Source organism: Macrobrachium rosenbergii, chromosome 56 (assembly GCF_040412425.1).
Source record: "Macrobrachium rosenbergii isolate ZJJX-2024 chromosome 56, ASM4041242v1, whole genome shotgun sequence".
Classification (NCBI taxonomy): Eukaryota; Metazoa; Arthropoda; class Malacostraca; order Decapoda; family Palaemonidae; genus Macrobrachium; species Macrobrachium rosenbergii.
This window is the reverse complement of record NC_089796.1, coordinates 64,688,863-64,711,362: the sequence shown is the minus strand read 5'-3', so window position 1 is coordinate 64,711,362 and position 22,500 is coordinate 64,688,863. Positions and strand designations below refer to the sequence as shown.

The 22,500-nt window shown below is 39.0% G+C and overlaps 1 protein-coding gene across 2 annotated transcripts in view; it reads right to left on the bottom strand.

Moving 5' to 3' along the window:
- Positions 1–22,500, bottom strand: part of LOC136836105 (plexin-B-like) — a 243,434-nt gene that overhangs the window by 42,680 nt on the left and 178,254 nt on the right. For both annotated transcript variants that reach the window (XM_067100093.1, XM_067100094.1), the window contains exons 5-11: positions 16,110–16,475; positions 14,575–15,252; positions 5,261–5,533; positions 2,924–3,525; positions 2,292–2,487; positions 786–1,022; positions 163–346 (exon numbers count right to left, since the gene is read on the bottom strand). In XM_067100093.1, coding sequence (XP_066956194.1) covers positions 163–346; positions 786–1,022; positions 2,292–2,487; positions 2,924–3,525; positions 5,261–5,533; positions 14,575–15,252; positions 16,110–16,475 — 2,536 coding nt within the window. The remainder of the gene's footprint in view (positions 1–162; positions 347–785; positions 1,023–2,291; positions 2,488–2,923; positions 3,526–5,260; positions 5,534–14,574; positions 15,253–16,109; positions 16,476–22,500) is intronic.

Genomic DNA, 22,500 nt, shown 5'->3' with positions numbered 1-22,500 from the left:
TGCAGCCATAACTTTCCTTACCTTGCCTGTCTTCTTCCAATGCACATTATATTCCTACGTTTAATGACCCTTTTTTCGTTTGTCTTACCCTTAAAAACATTACCTTCAATTTCCTTTATTTTTTTTTATTTTCTTGAAAGTTATTTGGACTATCTTTCTTACCTTGTTTGCATTCGGATCGGACGTTGGACTCCAGGGTATCCATCTGTATCTGGATTCTCTTGTATTCACGCTCTGCCTGATTGCTCTTCCTGCGATACACCACCAAAATGACCATTGACACAAGCACTAAGAACAGACCGCCAGCAGCCATCCCACCGATAGCCTCCGGAGGGAACTGATACTCCTGAAGAAGGAAAAGTTCATCAATTAATATTTACTTTTTTTTTAAAGTGTTAGAGGTTCAAACATAATAAGGGTTTAAGATACGGTACCTAACACCCAAAGACAATTATACCTAATTCTTGATTAGAAAATGGGGAAGCACGCCTATGGCAATATACATCTCATAGTAGCTTTGCAAGCTGTGCTTCTAAGAAAACTAGCAATGTACATCTTCATTCTCTGCATTTTGATAATCATTAATAATTATATGATTAACACAATAAGGAAAGAAATCATCAAATAACTGCCAAGAAATCTTGTTCATACGCTTCTGGTTTTAATTCAGAATAATTTTATAACCATTTCAATGCAACAATTCGACTTGCATTAACGCTTATTATGAAACGCTAGATCTATATTTAAAAGACTACTTCACAGTTCTGGACAGCTTCGAAGCTTACCTTAATCATTTCGTATCGGAGATGTCCAATCGGGTACCGAAGATTCTGCCCCATTTTGACAACCACTAAGGGAAGGTCGACATCCGTTGAGCGACCTAATTCGTCCGTGGGAGGAGGCTGGTGTTCAGGAGGAGTGCAGACGAGCTGAGTCAGTGCCAGAGATGTCACATTGCATTTCTGAGTGCCAATGGTCACGTTGACGTCAGACTCGTCGCTGGCCAAGTTGAGGTTCTCTCCCTAAGGTAAAACAATAGGAAATGGTTTTGATATAAAAAAAATATATATTCACATTAAAATCAATATTATGATATGGCACTGATAAACATTCTCCCCGATTTAAGTTTTAAGAAATGGTTTTGAAAAAATAAATCTCATGTTTACAAAATAAGAAGCTGCTTTGATAATATTTCTCTCGAAATCATGGCAGAAAATGGCTAGATACAAATCCTCTCCCAAGTCAATAATGGGAAATGACATATCTAAAAATTCTCCATAAAGCAAACAACAGGATATGACTTTGAATTTTTTTTTTTTTAAAGAAAATAACAGATAATAGGTTGACATAAAATCTAACACACACACAAATAATATATATATATATATATCACATAATGGCGGTTACAACTTTATAACGAAAATAATTTATGGAATGTTGAAGAAACACAATCCATCTCAATACTGGCATCGTACACGCTTGCAAAGTTCTTCCAGTCCATAATGAAAAGTCTATTTTTCGGAATCCAAAGCGGAAATAAAAACGTCATACTTTTACATCATTAAAAACATATTCGGGCAAAAAAAAACCTGCTAATTAACTACGACTTAAACGTTAATGCGATCTTCGTAATGTAAATTCATCCAGTTTCGGAGTTAATTAGGCCCATTTACAGACAGCGTCTACTAATAGGCACGATTTCTGTGACGTGATGTCCTAATTCATCATAACTTAATGCACCACATCAAATCATAATTAGATACCTTTCAGCAAATTATCCATCGAGTCCAAACATTTCTTTCTCAGAGCGGCGACGTGAATAGCTCAGTGATGTTTTCGCTCGCTTTTGTTTTCTTACCTGTTCCTTTATTTTAAGCTTCAAAGAGGCTTACAAGATTAATATATACATACACACACACACACACACACATATATATATATATATATATATATATATATATATATATATATATATATATATATACACACCCTCTGTGGGAAGATGAATTGCCCAGATTGTGTAAAAACCTGATGTGCTGCTAATGAGCCCTCTCGATATGTTATGCTTCGTTATGTTTTGGAAGTTTTCTGTACAGAAGTTTGAAAATCTGCTTTATCCCGAAACAAATCCCCCATTACCCGACGGCTTACTGCTTTGAAAATAGCACACTAGCAGCCAGTCGATCCTCCTGAGACGACCAATCTGCGCGCAAACAATGAGCAGTAATGCTTGATGGAGCCGCTTACCCGGTCATTCAATAACCTCTCAGTGCTGTTTCAGTGCAGCTTACCTCAATGACGAGAGTATCGCCTTTGTAAAGCTTGATGCTGTTGGGGAATTTCTTGTACGTCGGATCGAGCACGTAAAGTAATGACGCTCGGGCTGAGGACGGGAGGACGTGCTTCAGATTCCTCACTGTCTGCACGTTGTCCATGATGAAGCCGACGTCCAGAGAGAAGGAATCGCCATAATTCTGTCGAGGGGACCTGAACACAAGGAGAATAAAGAGAAAGGTCGATGGACGTTGTATTTAGTGTGAACTTCATGCTGCATTTATGGTTAATGTCAGTGCGTATAAAAATTTCTGGCAGACCATTCGTCCGTAAATGTTGGCAACGACAGGATACAAGGTCTATGGATATGGTAATTATTGCTACTACACAATTTAAAAAAAAAAAAATACGTGAAAATACCAAGTATATCTTTGCAACTTATTATGTTTCATTTTGTTACTTGAACTTTTTCAATAAAATAACTGAACTCGTCTTGAAACAGCCTACGTATTCCTTTTGGTACCTCAGTGCACATCTAAAATTTTGTTGAAAGTGAATCCTATTTCCATCAGAGAATGCGATACTTAAAATAGGTTTACCATCCCATACACAGAAAAAAAAAACTTATTAGGTAGGAAAAGCTCCTCACCTGGACACTTTGTGGGAGGTTCTAGCTTCCGCCGTAGCAACATGAGCTTCTGGAGGTATGGCGTGCCTCCTCTCCCTCAGAATTGCAAAGAGCACGTAGCGATCCACGGGAGGGGAAGGGCACTCCATCTGACCTGGTGCCAACACCCGGCACTCGGAAGAATTCAGGATGCGATCATGCAGCAGGACGGTGATTTTTGGCGCCTGGATGGCATCCAGATGCGTGCCGTGCACCGTCAGGAGGCGACCACCGCTCCACGGACTTCGCAGAGGCTTCAGTTCCAGGACTTTCGGGTCGGGGGTATAAGTAAAGGGTGTCTCCAGAACGCGACTAGCGCTGTCCACCGTCACTTTCAACTGGTGGACAGTCAGTGGCAGGTTGCTGCTTTCTTTATCGCCGTTGGTGAGAACCAAGGAACTCGCCCTCGAGGTGATGCAAACCAGCCGGTGGGATGACGACTGCGTCTTGTTGACGACGCAGGGGAGGCCGTCCAGGGACGCTGAGACGTGGGAGCCGACGTTCAGGTAGTGTCCGCTGATGGAAAGGACAGTGCCGCCCGATACGGGTCCTTTCTTCGGCCATACTTCCGTAACGCTCACGTTCTGAAAAGTGATCGAAAAGGAAAATATATTTAATACCCTTATGCTAATATGGCTGTCCCGTCAAACCGACGGCCATCTTCGAAAATTTTGCAATATCATCGCACCTACAATATATCAAGCATATCATGATATCCTGGATTTTGATTTTGTGATTATTGAACATGGGATTCGTTACCTCTCTCATATTTGTGTGACATGCGAAAATTAAATATGCTGGCCTTGCATGGCGCACTGTGCAAGGTACTAAAAGTACTTTATTGTAATCCTCCGGCCACCAGTTGCGTGACTTTTTGACTTTTTAATTTTCATCCTTTTCCTTAGATCTCTTCCAAACAAGATTATTTTCAACTTTATCTATTATCTAACTCGAAATTTTATCTTTCTTTTAAAAACAAGTCCATCAGATCAACCCTATGTTTAGAAATGAAACTTTGGTGCAATTGCTAAACTATTTTCTAAAAATCATAATAATTAACTGTCGTTGCAGTGGACTTTTGCTTTTAATAGATCCTTAAAGATAATGAGAGATTTTACATCCAGATACTACTCTGAATTTCTCATTCCCAAAATGCTTGAAATCTTCATGCTAGTTTCCATTTGAAAGCCCAGCTTAATTAGAAAAAAAAATATTAATTAAAAATAATGCCTTTCACTGACACTTCTAAGCTTATGGATATACAGTTTCCCTATGGAAGCCCTCGTCTTTTCGAATGGCTTTCTAAATCACTATCTTAACGCCATTCTTGAACGACTGGTTTTCCAATATCAATGGGCCTTATTAGTGAGAAGTTTTTTCCAAGAGAAGGGGAGGTCCTTTCTCCAGAATGGCCTATCTGAACAACGAGTTTCCGATACAAAATGAGTTTCTTTGAAAAAATTTTGTTTACTCTCAAAGTGAATGTTTTTTTCCGTGAGAAAAGACAAGAAACCTCACAAAAAGGACCAGGTGCTTCCAAAGACTTACGGACCAGGAAGGTTAAGCTAAAACGGAACTGCAACGACCGCAGTATATTAAAATGTAAACGACGGAAGAAAGGAAAGCGGTATTTTCCCAAAGGACAATAATATACTTACAAGGTTAACTCTGACATTAATTAAGCCAGATCAGAAGATTTCGCATTATTAGTTAGAATAATGCATTAGGGTGTTCAGAGATAAGTCTTAATACCGATAAAAAATGTTCAAACACTGACAAGCTTTCTTTCAAACGTCGACAGTGCCTGGCATCTTGTCTTGTGTCAGTTGGGGATCCTTATCTGACGAGCATCCAGTAATAAGATTTGATTCAGAATGCTCTCTGGCGACTAGGCTTCTATTCATCACTGAACACTGAGGATCAGCACAGTACCAGATTAATCTTTAAAGTGTAACGGTAACTTAAGAATAAGGCTACTGAACAAAGAAAATGAACAAAAGATGGCTGATACCTAACAATCTGTAAACACAACCTTTGAAGTTATATAAAAAAAATCCCACATTAATTAAACAAAAGCGTTTTGGAAAAAAAGTGCCGAAAAATGAAATATAAAACAAAATTAGAATTTTTTACACGTACTTAATTCGTTCATCAAATACGCGCTTTGCTCATACGCATTTAAACGTACTTATATAAAATTCTCATACTTCTTATACCATTAATTACTTAACGGGATTTGAGGACAAAATTAAAGGCAAAAAGAGACCATCAACAGTACCACTACCATAACCACGATCTAGAACCGTGACTACTACTTACAGTGTAAGTGAACTTGACGTTCGATGTGGTGGTTCCAGCTGGCGTGGAGACGCTCACTGGAAAGTGGAGTTCCTGGGCGCCAGAAGAACCGCCCTGAACAGGAGCCGGACCCGTCCTACAAACGATCTTCACGGAGACGTGATACTCGTGCACACGGCAGGGCACGTCTCCGATGAACACGTTGTTCCGTACGTCTTCCTCCCGCAGGCCAAGGTTGCTTCCCTCGATGGTGACTGAAGTGCCGCCTTCCAGGGGACCGGACAGGGGCTGGATCTGGAAAAACGGATAAATTTTGCTATTTAATTTCTTGTACACATGAAGTTTCTGAATAAATGAATTCCTATATACATAGGGGTATTCCTGAATACATGAGTTAATTCCCTTGTACAGGAAGAAATTTCCCAATTCCTTAATAAAGGATTTAATACTTGAATAAACGTAAAAACTCCGGAACGCTGAATTAATGCCTCAGTACGCGAAGGCATTCTAGAATACACGAATACAAAGTAAGCTGAGATACCTGCGTGTTCTTTCCATAACCACTGTACTTATAAAGAATATTTCCAATTTTAAACATACTTCCTCCGTCACCCTTTTAGTTTTCTGCAAAAGAAAACTGTTGAGATGGCTATTTGTCTGTCCGTCCGCACTTTTTCTGTCCGCCCTCAGATCTTAAAACTACTGAGGCTAGATGGCCGCAAATTGGTATGTTGATCATCCACCCTCCAATCATCGAACATACCAAATTGCAGCCCCCTAGCCTCAGTAGTTTTTATTTTATTTAAGGTTAAAATTAGACATAATCGTGCGTCTGGCAGCGCTATAAGCGCCAACAACACAGGCCACCACCGGGCCGTTGCTGAACGTTTCATGGCCCGCGGCTATGGTAAAACTAAGATATACTTAACTTTTTTTGGGAGTTTCATGGGCCGCGGCTGAGAGTTTCATACAGCGTTATACGCTGTACATTAAACTCGATTACGCCGAAGAAACTTCGGCGCATTTTTTACTTACTTTATTATACTGTTAATATTTGGTTCAGAAGCGGTGACATTTGTCTCAAGGTTCAAGGCGCTCTCATCCACCTAATAATATTGATGGGAATTATCAAAACTCTGAAGTAATCTCTCAGTTTCCAACACCACAATGTTCAACTGATTCCCTCAACGCCAGCAATATTCAGGAATTCCAACGACGCCTGATATTCCCAAGTGATTCCCACAACACCAGAAATGCTCAGCCGACTCTTAAAAACTCCCGAATGACTAAAGCGACCCCGAGAACACCTCAGCCACCGAAGTGACTTTTATAAAACCATGAAAAACAAACTATTCCTAGCACTGTTAAGGATCACAATATTCCTAAGGCATACATAACGACGGCAAGATTCCTGAACACCGCTGGTACTCATATTATGTACACAATAAAAATCACGATTGCCATATAAAATTACTAGTTTCACGATCAGTCCTATCATGTTTTTTATCAGCAATCACCACTGTTGAAACTTCAGATTCCTAAAATGTGATGAAAATATGAAGAAAGAATCACGACCTTTATTCAAACAGAAAATTATGATTTACTGGGGAGACAAATTAAGCGAGCGAACAAGATACCATTAAGTCATATGTAGAAACAGTGCCTTGCCACCGGAGAGAATTACCAAAAAAAATAATAAATAAAATAAAATAAAATAAACAAACAAATAAATAAATTCCACACATGATCGATTAATCTACATCACACAAACGTTACAATAACAAAGACTTATGTGCTAAAAAAGTAAATATATTTACTGAACTCGATCAAAGGAACAATATTCAGATAAGTTACACGCGCATGTAAATGTATATAATCACTAAAATAATATAAAAACTGGGCTTTGTACTGACACACATCAAAAGACACCCGATTGGAGCTTGAAGTACGAAAGAAGCTTTGATGTTTGTAGTTGCTTTCGTCCTTCTTCCTTTCCTTTAACCTATTGGGAATAACTAGATTCTATCGATTAATAATGCCTCCGAGACCACAAGTGCTCAGCGGCGAAGTCGCTGCACATCGCAATCATTTATACAAAATTGAATAAAACCATCATCGATTACCGCTATTGGACAACTCTGAAATCCACGTCAGAATCCGTGACGTCATGCTTAATCCTTGTCGGGATTTGTCGTTTGATTGATGACGCCATTGTTGACAGGCCGTGATGGATCGTGATTGGTCTGTTTTTGTTTGCCGCAAGAACCACAAGATACACGATGTACGATGCTATCGCGAACGTATCTCAAGCTGTGTGGCATCTCCGACAAAGATTTTCTTTTTTATGACTTAAGGACATTGTGATTTTGATATTCTGCAATAAAGATATTCTACGATAAAATGGAAGCTTAATGCCGAATAAAGTGTACACGAATTTACTACAGAAACAGTAAAAACGTACATAACTACAACTCGAGGAAAAAAGAAAAAAAAAGAAAAGTTTAAACTTTTTCAAAGCATACCGCTGACTACTTTAAAAAAAAAGTCAGTGGCCCAACCACCAAGTCATCGACGACCATCAGTACTGTCACGCCCATGACTTTCAATCGGGATACTCCCTTTATCTCACAACAGACGGCATTATCACTATCACTACGGACTGCCTTGTATTATATTTCCAGTGTCACTTTGGGAAGATCTTACAAACTCTACTTGTGATGTGTTGAACTGTAGCATTGAAAGAAATCATAGGGATTATGGAAAGAATAACGGATAAAAAATGAAAAGCATAAATGATTAAAATTACATTAGGTCCCCTCTTACTTGCTTGTAAAACCGTACACTGTAAACGTTGTTGTACGAGTATAAAAAAGTAATTCCTAATACAAAACTAATAATTGTTTGTAATTATGCACTATCATCTAAAGTCTATCACACTATATAATAAATAAATGAAAAAATAAAAATATAACCATATGAAATTTTGCATTCCCTTAAACCGCTGAGGCGCCTTACAAAGAAAAGTAAAAAAAAAAAAAAAATCGAAAAAGTTTGGCAGCCGCTTTCAGATTTTTATAACTTGAAACAAAAATTTCTAAGGAGAATATGGACATGAGCGAAGGGGTTAGAGAAAGCCTTTGAGCGAGGGGTTGGGGAAGCGGGGGAAAGTCTGAATTGAATAAATAACGATTTACAGGGCCCAGAGAGAGAGAGAGAGAGAGAGAGAGAGAGAGAGAGAAGTTTCTCGCTGTTGTGAAGAAATAACTTTTTATCATAACTCAGCTTAAGGAAAAATTTCCCTTTTTCTACTTGATACAACGAAAAACTGCCCTATTCTCAATATTATCAAGAAACGCTCCTTTCCTTCCAGGCGATTTAGGACTTCCAGCGATTGAGGAAAACTCCACAATCGTTCTATACTTGCAAGTGAAAACTTACTGAATAGAGATACAAGAAAAAAAGCCTTCACTTTCTAATCTACAGTCACTAGAATATCTTAAATACAAAAAAAAGAGCGATAAAAAGAGGTGAGAGATAAAAAAAAAAAACAAAAACGCAGCATTCGGAAGGAAATCTATCACTGAAAGGCAGACCAGACCGTGAGAGGGAAACGTTCTCTCTCCCCTAAGACAGAGATAACGAGATTAAAATGGCGTCCATACAAAACCGAGATGATGAGATGTAAATCGAGGAGAATGAACGAGACTTGTTTGGAGCCGAGTGAAGAGACAATTGACGCTGAGAAAAAATGGGGAGGGGAGATGGAGATATCTTGGAGGGGGGCTAGGGGAGGGTCTGCGGCCTTGGTGAAGGGGTGGGAGTTGGGAAGGGATTTGCGACGGTGGAAGGGAGAAACGGGAAGAAAAAACTACGCAAATAAAAAAAGTTAGGTCTAGTCAGAAAAGCGAGATAAAATCTGGAGACAGAAAACGAGCAAGTATGACGTAATAGAAAGAGAAACGGGTTGGAAAGGAGAAATGGAAAACATGAAGAAATAGTAAAGAAATCTATATACGAGAGAGAGAGAGAGAATCTAGAGAGAGAGAGAGAGAGAGAGAGAGAGAGAGAGAGACTCATTCACCTTCTTAAGCTGCCCATGAAAGATCTTCGCATAAAAATTAGAAAGTCTTTTGAAGCTGGTTTTGCCTTTAATGAAAATGGAAGACAAACACAGAATGCTATACAAGTGCCCAGTCTTCTTTAATGGAACATAAACAGACTTCAGGAAGCCTTCATTCTAGCCTTAGACTCTACCTTTCTTTAGGCCGTTCTCTCGTATTCGGTTTCATATCCAGCGTTCATTTAAGTTATCTTCCAGTACCAATGCTCTCTTGTTGAAATGCCACTTTGGCCTCATCATAAAAGCTTTCAATACTTTTATTATTTCTATGGAAAGCTTTATCTCTGCAGTGGTTATCAAATATATTTAATATCTGATATAGCTAAATTAACTCCTCTTTTTATTAATTGCGCCTTCTGCAACCAATCAAGAAAGCTGCCATGATTGACGGATGGAGTTCTCTGGATCAACTGAGTACCTACATTAACCTCACACAAGCTATACCTACTAAAGGCACTACCATATTATAATGATTCTTATTAAAAATTGGTCATTATTTCGCACGAAAAACTCTAAAAGTTACTTTTTCATGAGAGCTTCAGAGTAAAAAAAAAAAAGAGAAAAAAAGTAAAAAATGTGCCGAAGTTTCTTCGGCGTAATCGAATTTTCTGTAACAGCGTATCATGATGAATGAAACTCTCAGCCACCGTCCATGAAATTCTCAGCCGCGACCCATGAAAGTTTTAGCTACATCCCGGTGGTGACCTGTGTTGTTGGCACCTGTAGCGGTGCCGGATGCTCGACCATGGCTAACTTTAACCTTAAATAAAATAAAAACTACTGATGGCTAGAGGCCTGTAATTTGGCGTTTGATGATTGGAGGGTGGATGATCAATTTTGCGGTGCCCTCTAGCCTCAGTAGTTTTTAAGATCTGAGCGGACGGACAGACAAAAAGCCATCTCAACAGTTTTCGTTTACAGAACACTAAAAGGAGGAGAAAATTCATATCATAAGACTAATTTCAACAAGTAAGAAACCTGGGAAAAATTCGATAATCCGCTAAGAATGCACAATGCACGAAAGCGTTCACGTGACAAAAAATGCTCCTACACTTCAACGGGTCAGCAACAGAGAACAATAACAGGAAGAGACGACTTTTTCATGTCTTTCATTTTCCATCACCATGGAAAACTCAGAAAGCATCCAACATCAATTATCCGGTATTAATGTAAAATGACTTACAAAATGGCACTTATTCTAACCAGAAGACCACTGCGCAATTTAAAAGCATCAAATTGCTAGAATTTTAATCTTGAATGCGTTCAAATTCGTAAAAAAAAAAAAAAAAAACTGACGTCACTATTATTGTTCACCAAGTGAAAAATGCAAACATAATCCCAACAAACAATTATTTACAGGCGAAACATTAAAACACGGAAGCGAAGCAATAGAGGCCCGAAAACTGGACAGTGTCCAAATTCATAATATCGTAATGCCAGAGGGACCAACAGCCCCGAGTTGGAGTAATTTTGAAACGGGAGAGGACAGTTTAGCAATATAGGGAGAAAGAGGAGGAGGGGAGGGGGTGACGGTGTGGAAGATAGGAATGGAGGGCCAATCTGGTACCAGAGAGAGAGAGAGAGAGAGAGAGAGAGAGAGAGAGAGAGAGCAGATTAGTTAGGGAGGCGGAGGGGAGGGGGGAAATGAGGGAGGGAGGGTCAACGAGGCTACTACGCGGAGGGGGAGGGGGTCCAGCCAGACAAAGTTTGGGGAGAGCGACAGATGTGGCCGGCTGATTGGAGTCGAACCAGGGTGCGTCCAGCATCAACGCATATCAACACGGACATCAAAATAATATAAAGCATCCCAAATGAAATGACAGACTTTTAATACTATACATATATATATATATATATATATATATATATATATATATATATATATATATATATATATATATATATCTATATATATATATATATATATATATATATATATATATATATATATATATATATATATATTCATACACATATATATATATATACTTCTACATAAAAGATCATTTTTTTAAAGAGAAACCAAATCCGTATCCTAAAACACATTTTTCAACGTCATTTAATGACAAGTCTGAAAAATTATTCACATAATTACAATTGACATTACAAGACCACGCACTGCCTCGATTAAGACTTATGCATTTCCCGTTCAATTTTATTTCCAAATTATTAAGTGCATCCTAGTTACCTGCAGCAAGAGCTGATAATCGAGTTATTGCACATTTGTGATTTTCAAACATTTAATATATATATATATATAATGTATATTTAAATGATCTAGGGCAAAATGTTATTAAATTTAATCTCTTTTGAACTCTTTTAATGGTTTCCATTTCGAACTTCAAATACTGTTAGTGTACCTAAATCATGAAACGTTTTATATCACTAGTGAATTGTCCAACACATTTCTCAATTCAAATGCTCGTCAGTCTTAATTAATCACATGGAAATTTTCACCAAATTCAGAGGACAGAAAATTGAATTAATCATAGTACATCCCAGTTTAAGAGTTGGTGAAAGCTCTGAGAGAGAGAGAGAGAGAGAGAGAGAGAGAGAGAGAGAGAGAGAGAGAGAGAGAGATTCTTTCCATGAACTATAAAAGCCTTTATAATCACCAGCATTCCCTCTCTTACTTCTGTTTCTCTTTTTTTCGCAATATCAATACAATATTAAAAAAAAATCTTCCTCTAAATGCATTTTATTTTACATCCCACATTGCCTGAAAATTCTTTCCCCTTTTCCTCACCCCTTTCTCTCTCTCTCTCTCTCTCTCTCTCTCTCTCTCTCTCTCTCTCTCTCTCTCTCTCTCTCTCTGTTGCAACTAGTTGAACCAGATTCCTTCTGCCCCAGCAGACATCTTTTCTTGTCCATGTACCTTGAATATTCAATTCAGATAAGACCATTAAGATCATCTTTATATAAATGGAGAACCACGGCTGATTAATTCCTGCAATATGCTATTCACAGGACCCCTATCCTTCAACCCTGAACTGGTTTTCCTAGGTAATGATCCCTACGAATCCTTTCAGTCCAAGGCAGCGGCTAGACTCGTGATGAGGTTTCTTTAGAAGACCGCTGTGATGGAGGTGGCCTGTATGACTATGCATCTCCCCCACCCGCCCCCCGCGGTTAATCAATGTAATAATAATCAACATTAATAATAACAATATTCATTATCAACGCCTGACGAACAATCAGGTTGAAAAACGAATACAAAAGACTATTAAAAAGTCTAGCACTGAAATTCGAAGTAGTCTACGTATTAGTTGTAGTATTAGTAACTCCGAAACCATCATCATCGCCTCTAATGCCGCTCGACCCAAAGGGCCTCTGCAAACCTCCGCTACTGAAGTCTTTCCTGTGCCTTGTCTTCCACAAATCTCTAAGCCTCCCGGCTCATCCACGTAGGTCAAGGTCTTCCAACCCTAGAGGAGCCCAGCAGACACTATCGGCTACTTTTCTACCAGGGGGTTATGCGAAGGATACGTCCAAGCCATCTCCGTTTCCCCTTCGTCATTACCTCTTCTACTTACGTAAATTCTGCAGATTCCCTTAAGGTATCATTTCTCACACTATCACCTCATCTCACCCGTAATATATTCTTTTTAAAATGTTATTCTCAATTTGACAGTATCTTTTAGATATAGTTTCGTTATCATACCATGATTCATGTCTATATAGCAAACCAGATCGTACTGGATTAATGTTTATTCTTACTTTAGTATACAATTTCAGTCTGATTTCTAAGTCTTACTCAGCCAGCCCACAGTTTGATTTGCCAGTCAGAGGCTTTTATCAGATTCCATTATAGCTGGGTCATTTAGATTTATTTTAAGTCCCACCTCTCTAAATATAGGACGAATTTTATTAAAGAAGCTTTGTACATTTTACGTTGATCAAGACAGAATTATCTGTATATACTAAGTCTTTCAACTTCCTATCTTACCTCCGATCTATACTTTCTCTTCCATCTCAACCACTTTATATACTGTATATATATATATATATATATATATATATATATATATATATATATATATATATATATATATTTATAAATGAAAGCCATGAGAAGAGAAAACATCAAAGGTAAAATGACATAGCCCTGTGGCACCCCACCATTTACTGAAAATTCACTTGACAGGACCCCAGTAAACATTAACTTTGCATCTACTACGTTCCCGGTTAATTTCAATTAGCTTTACATATTTCACGGGCAAAGGACTGTGACGTCAGACCTTCCAAAACGTACACAGAATGGAAAGAATATAGAATTGAGGACAAAAGCCTAGCGCTGGGACCTATAAGGTCATTTAGCTCTGAAACTGAATTTGACAGTAAAAAGATTTGAAAGGTATAACAGGAGGAACATCTCGCAGTTGCACTATGAATCAATTGTTAGGAGAGGGTGGAAAGTATGAAGGAAGAAAGAGATTATGAACGGAGGTACCGTAAAAGGAATGAAAGGGGTTGCTGCTAGAGGCCGAGGAGACGCTGCAAATAATCTTAAGTAATCCCTACAGTGGACCGCATGAGGTGCACTGACGGCCTTACCCGACCTATGGGATTCCAAAATGCAGTCCTGTGGAAAAATGTAGCCCTATGGACGCTGCCAAATGTCTTTCCGTAATCAGCAAAAAGAAAGATAAATAACGAAAAATAAAATACCCCTGATGGAAACGAACACCCACCCGCCAACATACCCCCAAAAGAGCCGCTGCAAGCTTGAAGCGCAAACAAAGAAGTTTGAGCTTCAGATCTTGTAAGATGCTCTTCTTCCTAATTCATATTGGATGAGACTGTCGGGTCTGCAAAAAGAGTTAACGTTGGCTAGGCTCCGTTTTTCTTTCGCGTTTTTAACATTTTATGCAGTGTGCGTAATTCTCGCGTGGCTTGGTTACTTGTTTCTTTATGCTCTTGTTTATGTATTCTTTTATTTACCTGAAGAGAAAAGTATCTGAACCGTCACATGCATACTCATGAACATCAGTAGAGAAAGCTATATGATTTGGAAAAAAATTACAATCACGGAACTAGGAACCATGCCTATCACTGAATTTTTATGCCTAATTTTATATATATATATATATATATATATATATATATATATATATATATATATATATATATATATTTATATATAATTAGGCATAAAAACTCTATTCTTACCATAGATTTCCTCTTAAAAGGAGAACATCATTTCTAAAATACTCACCATATCAATTCTGGGCGTCGGACACTGGCCCAGCAGAGCTTCATTCCCCTCAATTTCCGTGTCCAACTCATCCAGCCCCGTCGGTATTGTGGCACTTGCCGAAGACGAGGCTGCCACCGCGGGCAAAGCCGGTTTATTGGGGCAGTGTGGGGCGTACATGCAAGCGGAACCACACCAGGTACACCGATACCTCGGGTGCCTAGTGACGCACAACGAGCAATCCTGGTGTCCCCTGTGGGAACCCAGGACTCCACATTTGTAGAGCGTCAGGGGTCGAGCGTCTACCACGTGCTCCCTGTTCCAAACGAGCGTGACGCGCGCCTCGTACTCGCCTTCCGTGGACTCGTACCGATAGACTGTCGGTTCGCACACGACCTTCTGAACCCTCAGGTGGTAAAGGCGACTCGTGATGGTGGTGGAGAGGCTGCCGCTTCCTCCGCCCTCGATTTCTTCCGCTGACTCTTCGTCCTCGGTTACGACTCGAGCGCCGACCAACATGGTGGCGCCCTCTATGCTGACGACGCACTGGAATCCCAACTGGCCACCCCCCGGCGAGGGCAAGTTCTCGACGAGGAGGTGCAACTCGGACTTGGCTCCATCCGCCGCTAGCAACTTGTTCTGGCCTAACCAAAATTTTGGGCAAAACCCAGTGCCGTGGGAGGCTAGTTGCGCTGGATTCTGTTAATAGGGGTGAAAAAAAAAAAGAAGTTACGGTCAATAAAAATTTACCACCAACAGGCAAAGAAATAATTTAATAGAGATTCTGTTAATAGCGGTGAAAAAAAAAGTTACGATCAATAAAAAAATCCATCACCAACAGGCAAAAAAATAATCTAATAAAGAGACCCACTCCTGTTTCGCATTAAAATGCGGAATCATTTTTGATTAGCGACCACCCTTTCTACTAAGCAGTAGTTATCACTGCTGGCACTTTACCCTCAAAACCCATTATATTTTATCTTTTTTTACGGTACATCTTACGGACATTCTCTTTCTCAACAAACTGTTAAAAATTAAGGAACCTCATTTAAATTATAATGAAATCAAGCAAACAAGGGGCTCTTAAATACAAATATGTTTTCATATTTAAAATGTTAACAGTGTAATGCTTTTACGTAGCAATACATGGATAAATTATTACTCCTCAATAAACTGCATCAGTTGCAATGCTTCTTTTAGCAAACTAAGGAACCTCAAGCGCTTAAGCAGTTTTTCGGTGGTCAATCTGAAACTTCTACTGAATGTAGTCTACAAAAAGTGTTATATATTCCACACAACACTAAAGATATATTAATTCCATGATGCTACTACAGATTACTTTAGACAAATTTTATCTCATGGCACTTAAGTCAAGTTTGCTTATACTTGGGTAAGTTCAATCGAACTAGTTGCCTTTCTTCACTTACAAAACATACAATCATATTTTGAGTTTTTTCTCATAACAATCACTGCTTCTGCAATAACCACAACTCAAGTTTAGCTATAATGAAACACGGACTAAGTTATCAGAAGGCCGCTCCTTCAATGTCACTTACGTTTTCCCCAGAGATGACAGTCCTCCTACAAGCGGAAGTATTGTGCGTGCAGGTGTTTTCATAAATGCACCAGTTGCACGCCCAGTCGCTCTTCACACACGTGCCGCAGGTGTTGTGCCTGCTGCAGTCGTAGAAGGCGAAGTTCCGAGAGACGAAGTCCTTGTTGGTCTCGCTGGACCTCACAGCGAGGGGCACCAGCACGTGGTCCCGGTGGACGCCTATGGCCGGGCGGTGGGAGTGCGGGGGAGTCATGCAACGAAGGCCGCTGGGCGTCACGAGAGCATCTTCAGGAGGTGCTGATCCCCACACGCATTGGTACTTCGCACCCACGGGCAGCTCCGGCAGAGTACGGATCGTAAGCTGAACCTGAAGGGAGTGATGAAAAATGATAAATTCTAAGTTTTCGAAAATCTCAAATCATTAATTTTTAGGGGGTAAAATTCTCTCTCTCTCTCTCTCTCTCTCTCTCTCTCTCTCTCTCTCTCTCTCAGACTATCTTTGCTTGTCCATCTCATATTTACAAGTATTTTATTCTCTACATTCTTCTCTCGGCGTACAAAGAGGGCGAGAGCATAAAAAAAATGTGCCTTAACTTGCAAGAACTCGTTGTCGCACTAGATCTACGTACTTATATTATATTTATTCTCTATACAAGAAAATAAGGGCGCCTGGGAGGGTCTGCTATACATGTGCAAGATATTACAGAAGCATTAAAGCAGAACCTTTTTCGCCGAGACGTCCTCCTACGCATCGAAAAAAGCAAGACAGTAGAGGGCCTTCATCTCGGCGGGCTCGGGAGGAGGGAAGGGGGAGGAGAGTAGGCGGAGGCATCGGAAGGAGTGAGGAGAGTGGGCGGGGGTCTTGGGAGGAGGGAGGAGAGTGGGCGGAGGTCTTGGAAGGAGGGAGGAGAGTGGGCGGAGGTCTTAGGAGGAGGGATGAGAGTAGGCGGAGGGGCATTACATCATCAGAAACACGCTGCTCGCACCAAGCATCAGTTTGCTGCCGCCTGGTTATCTCATCAAATAATGCAGCTAGCAAATGAATCTGTCAAGCATAAATGCAAACTGATAGGAGGTCCCCTCTTGTTTTTTGCTTTTAAACATCCTTGACGATATTTTGCATACATTTTAACCTTTTCTTTAATATGCTTGTTTTATTGTTATGGTTTCTGAGGTTTATTAAGAAGTCCTAAATAATGATCTTTAAGACGTTCTAGTGACCGTATATTTTTACGTTTTTCTTCTTTATTGCCCTTGTTTTAGTGTTATGGTTTCTGAGGTTTATTAAGAAGGTCCAAAAAAAGAGTAATCTTCAAGACGTTCAAGTGACAACATGGACGGAGTAGTGACAAGGGAGAAGGAAGGCCCTTTCGGCTCTCTCAGTGAGGTACTCCGAAGTGGGTCCTACGTAATTCCATAGGTCAATAGAAGTAAATGTCAAGGGCGGGACGCCTTTGCGCCTTATCACGACACGACCTTCCGCGTTTCGTTTACTTACTCTACAGAACTGTTCGGGGCAACATTTCCCAAATTACATTTACTTTAAGAAAAGGGAATAAACACTCATGGGAGGCTAAGTAACTGTTCGGGGCAAACTTTCCTAAATTACATTTACTTTAAGAAAATAGAATAAAAAATCATGGGAGGCTAAGTAACTGTTCAGGGTAATATTTCCCAAATTACATTTACTTTAAGAAAAGGGAATAAACACTCATGGGAGGCTGAGTAACTCCTCTTGACAAAATTTCCCAAATTACATTTACTTTAAGAAAATTTAATAAAAAATCATGGGAGGCTAAGTAACTGTTCGGGGCAACATTTCCCAAATTACATTTACTTCAAGAAAAGGGATAAAATATCATGGGAGGCTACGTAACTGTTCAGGGCAACATTTCCCAAATTACATTTACTTTGAGAAAAGGGAATAAAAGCTCATGGGAGGCTAAGTAACTACTCTTGGCAAAATTTCCCAAATTACATTTACTTTAAGAAAAGGGATAAAAAATCACGGGAGACTAAGTAACTCCTCTTGGCAAAATTTCCCAAATTACATTTACTTTAAGAAAAGGGAATAAAAAATCATGGGAGGCTAAGTAACTCTTCTTGGCAAAATTTCCAAAATTACATTTACTTTAAGAACCGCACACCTGTTATAAGATACGTATACATTCCCCCTACATAACATAAATAATTCTTCTATCCACGAAAAGCCGATACGATTAAGGTCAAAAGAATGTACTTAAATCACGCTAATACAAGGTATAACAAATAATGAAGCAGTTATAAATTATCGGGACTTACAAAGTATTTTTATAACTACAATATAAGTCCATGTTAATGTGAAATCACGTACACACACATTTATATGTATATATATACATACATGTATATATTATATAAATAATACTAAAACACACACACTATATAACACATTCGTGTGCATGCGTGCGCCCGTGTGGACCTTTCCAGTAATTTCTGGGAAAGGAGTAATTTGAGGATAACTGTAAAATTGATTGGAACAAATTTCGAGAAGAGGCAATGTTAATAATTTTTAATTCACTATAATAAGGATGATTAAAAAAAAATACTTATAGCCAATCAGGGATTAGAACTCTCCGATCTCTCGACCCACGTTCTTACGTTACAAGCCAAACACCCTAAAAGAAAAATACAACGCACGACAAGCTAGCCATATAAGAAGGCCACAACTCCGTAAGAGTTTCTTTGTTTTTATTTCACTCTCACGCCAATACCGAGACCATGTATAAAGTCGCTCTATGATTTCAGGGAATATATCACAAACTGGGGGAAATCAGATATCCGTTCCCTTGAAAACACATGTTAGAGAATCTGGAATTTAAAAACAAGCAAAAAAGAAATTGAAAACGCTAGTTAAAAGGGCAAAAGCTTCCAAGGGGGACTGGTCATTTTTCTCTTTTCCCCTTTTCATATATTCTCCTAATCTCGAAATTATAAATAACGCCACAGCATAAAACCACCCCGTGCCACATTTTACATTCCACGAGAGAGAGAGAGAGAGAGAGAGAGAGAGAGAGAGAGAGAGAGAGAAGAAAAATTACATTTGCCCCAATTATGTGACTTATTAACGCACACTTAAGGATATTACATGCCATGGCAAGCAAGCGGCGGGGGAGTAGTTGCTGGGGCAGAAATGGCGGAGAGGGGCGATGTTGTCTGAATGTGAAGAGGTGAGAGAGAATTCAGTGTTTTAGTAAAATACTCTCGCCAGTGGAATGTGTAAACAAGAGCGTGTAATGGGTGATAAAAAAAAAAAACGAGTGGGGTTTCGTACTAACGAGGCAACAGTCTTATCTCAAATGGCGAGATCACTAGCGGATCCAGAAAAATTTAATGGGGGGGGCAACAATTTTCATATTATATATATGTATATATATGTGTACATATATATATATACATGAATATATATATATATATATATATATATATATATATATATATATATATATATATATATATTTCTCATTGTTATTATTTAAATCTTCAACATCATTATTGTCATTATTTTTTATGGGGGGCACGAGCCTAGCTCTCCCCCCCCCGCCCCGGATCCGCTAGTGGGCGAGATTAAAAGGAAAACGGGCGCTTGAATATCACTTTAAACAATAGACTTGTGAGCAAACTACGTTACTGAACAGAGAATCAAAGGACACCCGATTTCTACGCGGTGCATGTGGGAATAGTCAGCTTGACGGGTGTTATGAAGCTCCCAGAATTTCGTGGTAAGAATGATAGCAACGCTTTGGATAACGTAAAACAGGTGTGGGTTCATTTAAAGTGTGTGCACAGATATAAAAACAAAATTATAAAAACGTACAGTCTCATGTAGATGCCAAGATATCAGTGACTATGTTTGCATGCTTTCACATTAGAAGTCAAAGGGCAAAGATTCAAGATAAAATGTCGAATACATATAAGTTATACATCGCACATACAAAAGAAATACATGCCCAAGTATACATAAGATACAATGTATATTATACAGAACTATCAAACTTGATTCTTGTCCGACTCAGAAAGCTACGCTGTTACATAACACATAAGTCGAACGCGATTTGTTTATTTATTAAATTATCTATGGACTTATTCGTCAATGCACTATCCTTCAACGGAGCAACTTAACAAAGCTTCTTAAAGGAAAAAACAAATTCACAAAGATGGTGTCAAAGCGAAAATAAAAAAAAAGACACAAAAACCGAAAGCACTTCGTCATCATGTTCTAGAAATCTTCTTCCTCGCATCACTAAGTAAAAAAATTAATAAATAAATATAAAGGAGGAATTTTTTTTTATTACACTCCGCCACTGCGTCGCAACAAACTTCAACAAGTCGATCGGAGAGAAAACGACCTTGCAAAACATAAGGAATCCTTTCAGAACCAACAATAGAAAAAAAAAAAAAGTGGAATTTTCTCTCTCTCTCTCTCTCTCTCTCTCTCTCTCTCTCTCTCTCTCTCTCTCTCAAGTTAAGACCAAGACAGTTTTAGACCACTTCTTGTCAGGGTGCTGCCGCTGGAATCGATACTTAGGACATTACGACAAAATTGGCACCATTTGTCAAGGGCCGAACGAAACGCTTCATGGATTGACACCCCCTCCACCCCCTCCCCCTCTATCCTCTGCCTCTCTCCGCCCCATACGCCCCTTATCCTCCCCCTCAACAGAAGGCTATGACCATGCGCCATCCATACTAAAACGGCTCTTTTAAACTATAAAGAACGGTCTTTTTTAACCATTCTTTAACATAAATGAAAAACTTAAAAACAATATTCAAAATGAGGACACACTCATATGGAACAAGACTAAAAGCCAAACAAACGCAAACAAACAAACATTTAAATACATAAATACACAAACCTATGTTGAAAAAATAGGTAGAGTTAAACAAAGACAATGTTTACACGTTACTTTACAGTAATAATTCAGCCTCTCTTAAACTTTCAAGGACATCAGTGTGCCATCGCAGAACCTACACAGACAGGGGATGCTGACACTCTCCAGAGAGAGTAGTACGCACTAAAAAGTGCGTGCACAAAGGAAAAAGCAAAGGTTTCTTCCTGAAATAAGAATACGAAAGAGGCCCTTTCTTTAACTAAAGCGTCTGGGAGAGATTCCACTCTTGAAATGACGAGCACAGCAAAGGTTCCCTCTTGGAGTAAAGAGCTAGAAAAGATTCCTGTATGGAAGAGATTCCCTCTTCATTAAAACTGAGCACAAAGACGACGTTCTTTTCTGAAGTGAAGCGTCACGGAGGAGATTCCCTCCTGAAACAGAGCATACAGAAGAGTTCGTGTATGGAAGAGATTACTTCCTAAAATGGAGCACATAGAGAGGCTCCTTCTTGAAATAAAGCGTCTGGAAAAGGTTCCTTCTTAAAATGTAACATATGGAAGAAGTTCCATCTTGAAATGGATTCCACCTTGAAATAGATTCCTTCTTCTGTTAAAATTTAGTATAATGAGGACATTCTTTATTGAAATAAAGTGTACGGAGATTACCTCCTGATATGGAGTATACAGAAGCGGTTGTTCCCTCTTGAAATAGGACATGAAAGAGATTCCCCTCTTAAAATGGAGCATACAGAAAAGGTGCTTTCTTGAAATACAGATTACAGAGTTTCTTTCTTGAAATGTAATGCATGGAAGATGCCTATGAATGCATGGTCATATTACAGAGACGTTCTAAATCATAAATGATCACTGCAGCGGAAAAGAACATCCAAACGAGTAATTTTTTCTAAAGATTAAGACCAGAATGCACAACTTAGGCCGAAGGCCAAGCGCTGGGACCTATGAGGTCATTCAGCGCTGAAAGGAAAATTGAGACACACGTTACAAAGGTGTAACAGGGGGAAAACCTCGTAGTTGCACTATGAAATCATTGTTAGAAGAGGGCGGAAAGTCAGATGGAAGAGAGAGAGAATATGAAAGGAGGTACAGTAAAAGGGATGAAAGGTAACTGGAAACCGTGGAAATCAAGATAAGAGAACACTAGCTATTTAATGGTAGAACAAAAGACGTAAATTATGTGAGTTCAATAACATCCTCCCTGACAAACTTGGGAGTAGGTTCATGAGAGGGGGGAAAAATCCCAACAAACTTGGCTATTTGTGATTCTCAGTCGAGTACTTACTTTAACCTATCACCATGGTTTATCCTCGAAGTGAAATAATCACTTTTTTCACACAATTAAGCTTTATCAACTTTGCTGCGGTAACATTTCTTAATTTTCATAATACAGCTTTGCGTCTTTACCATTACAGGTTGCAAAAACGATAAAATGTATATGTGGGTTTTCATATATAAATGTAATGTGAAGAGTGTTTATGTACGTGACTACATATATGCTGTTATA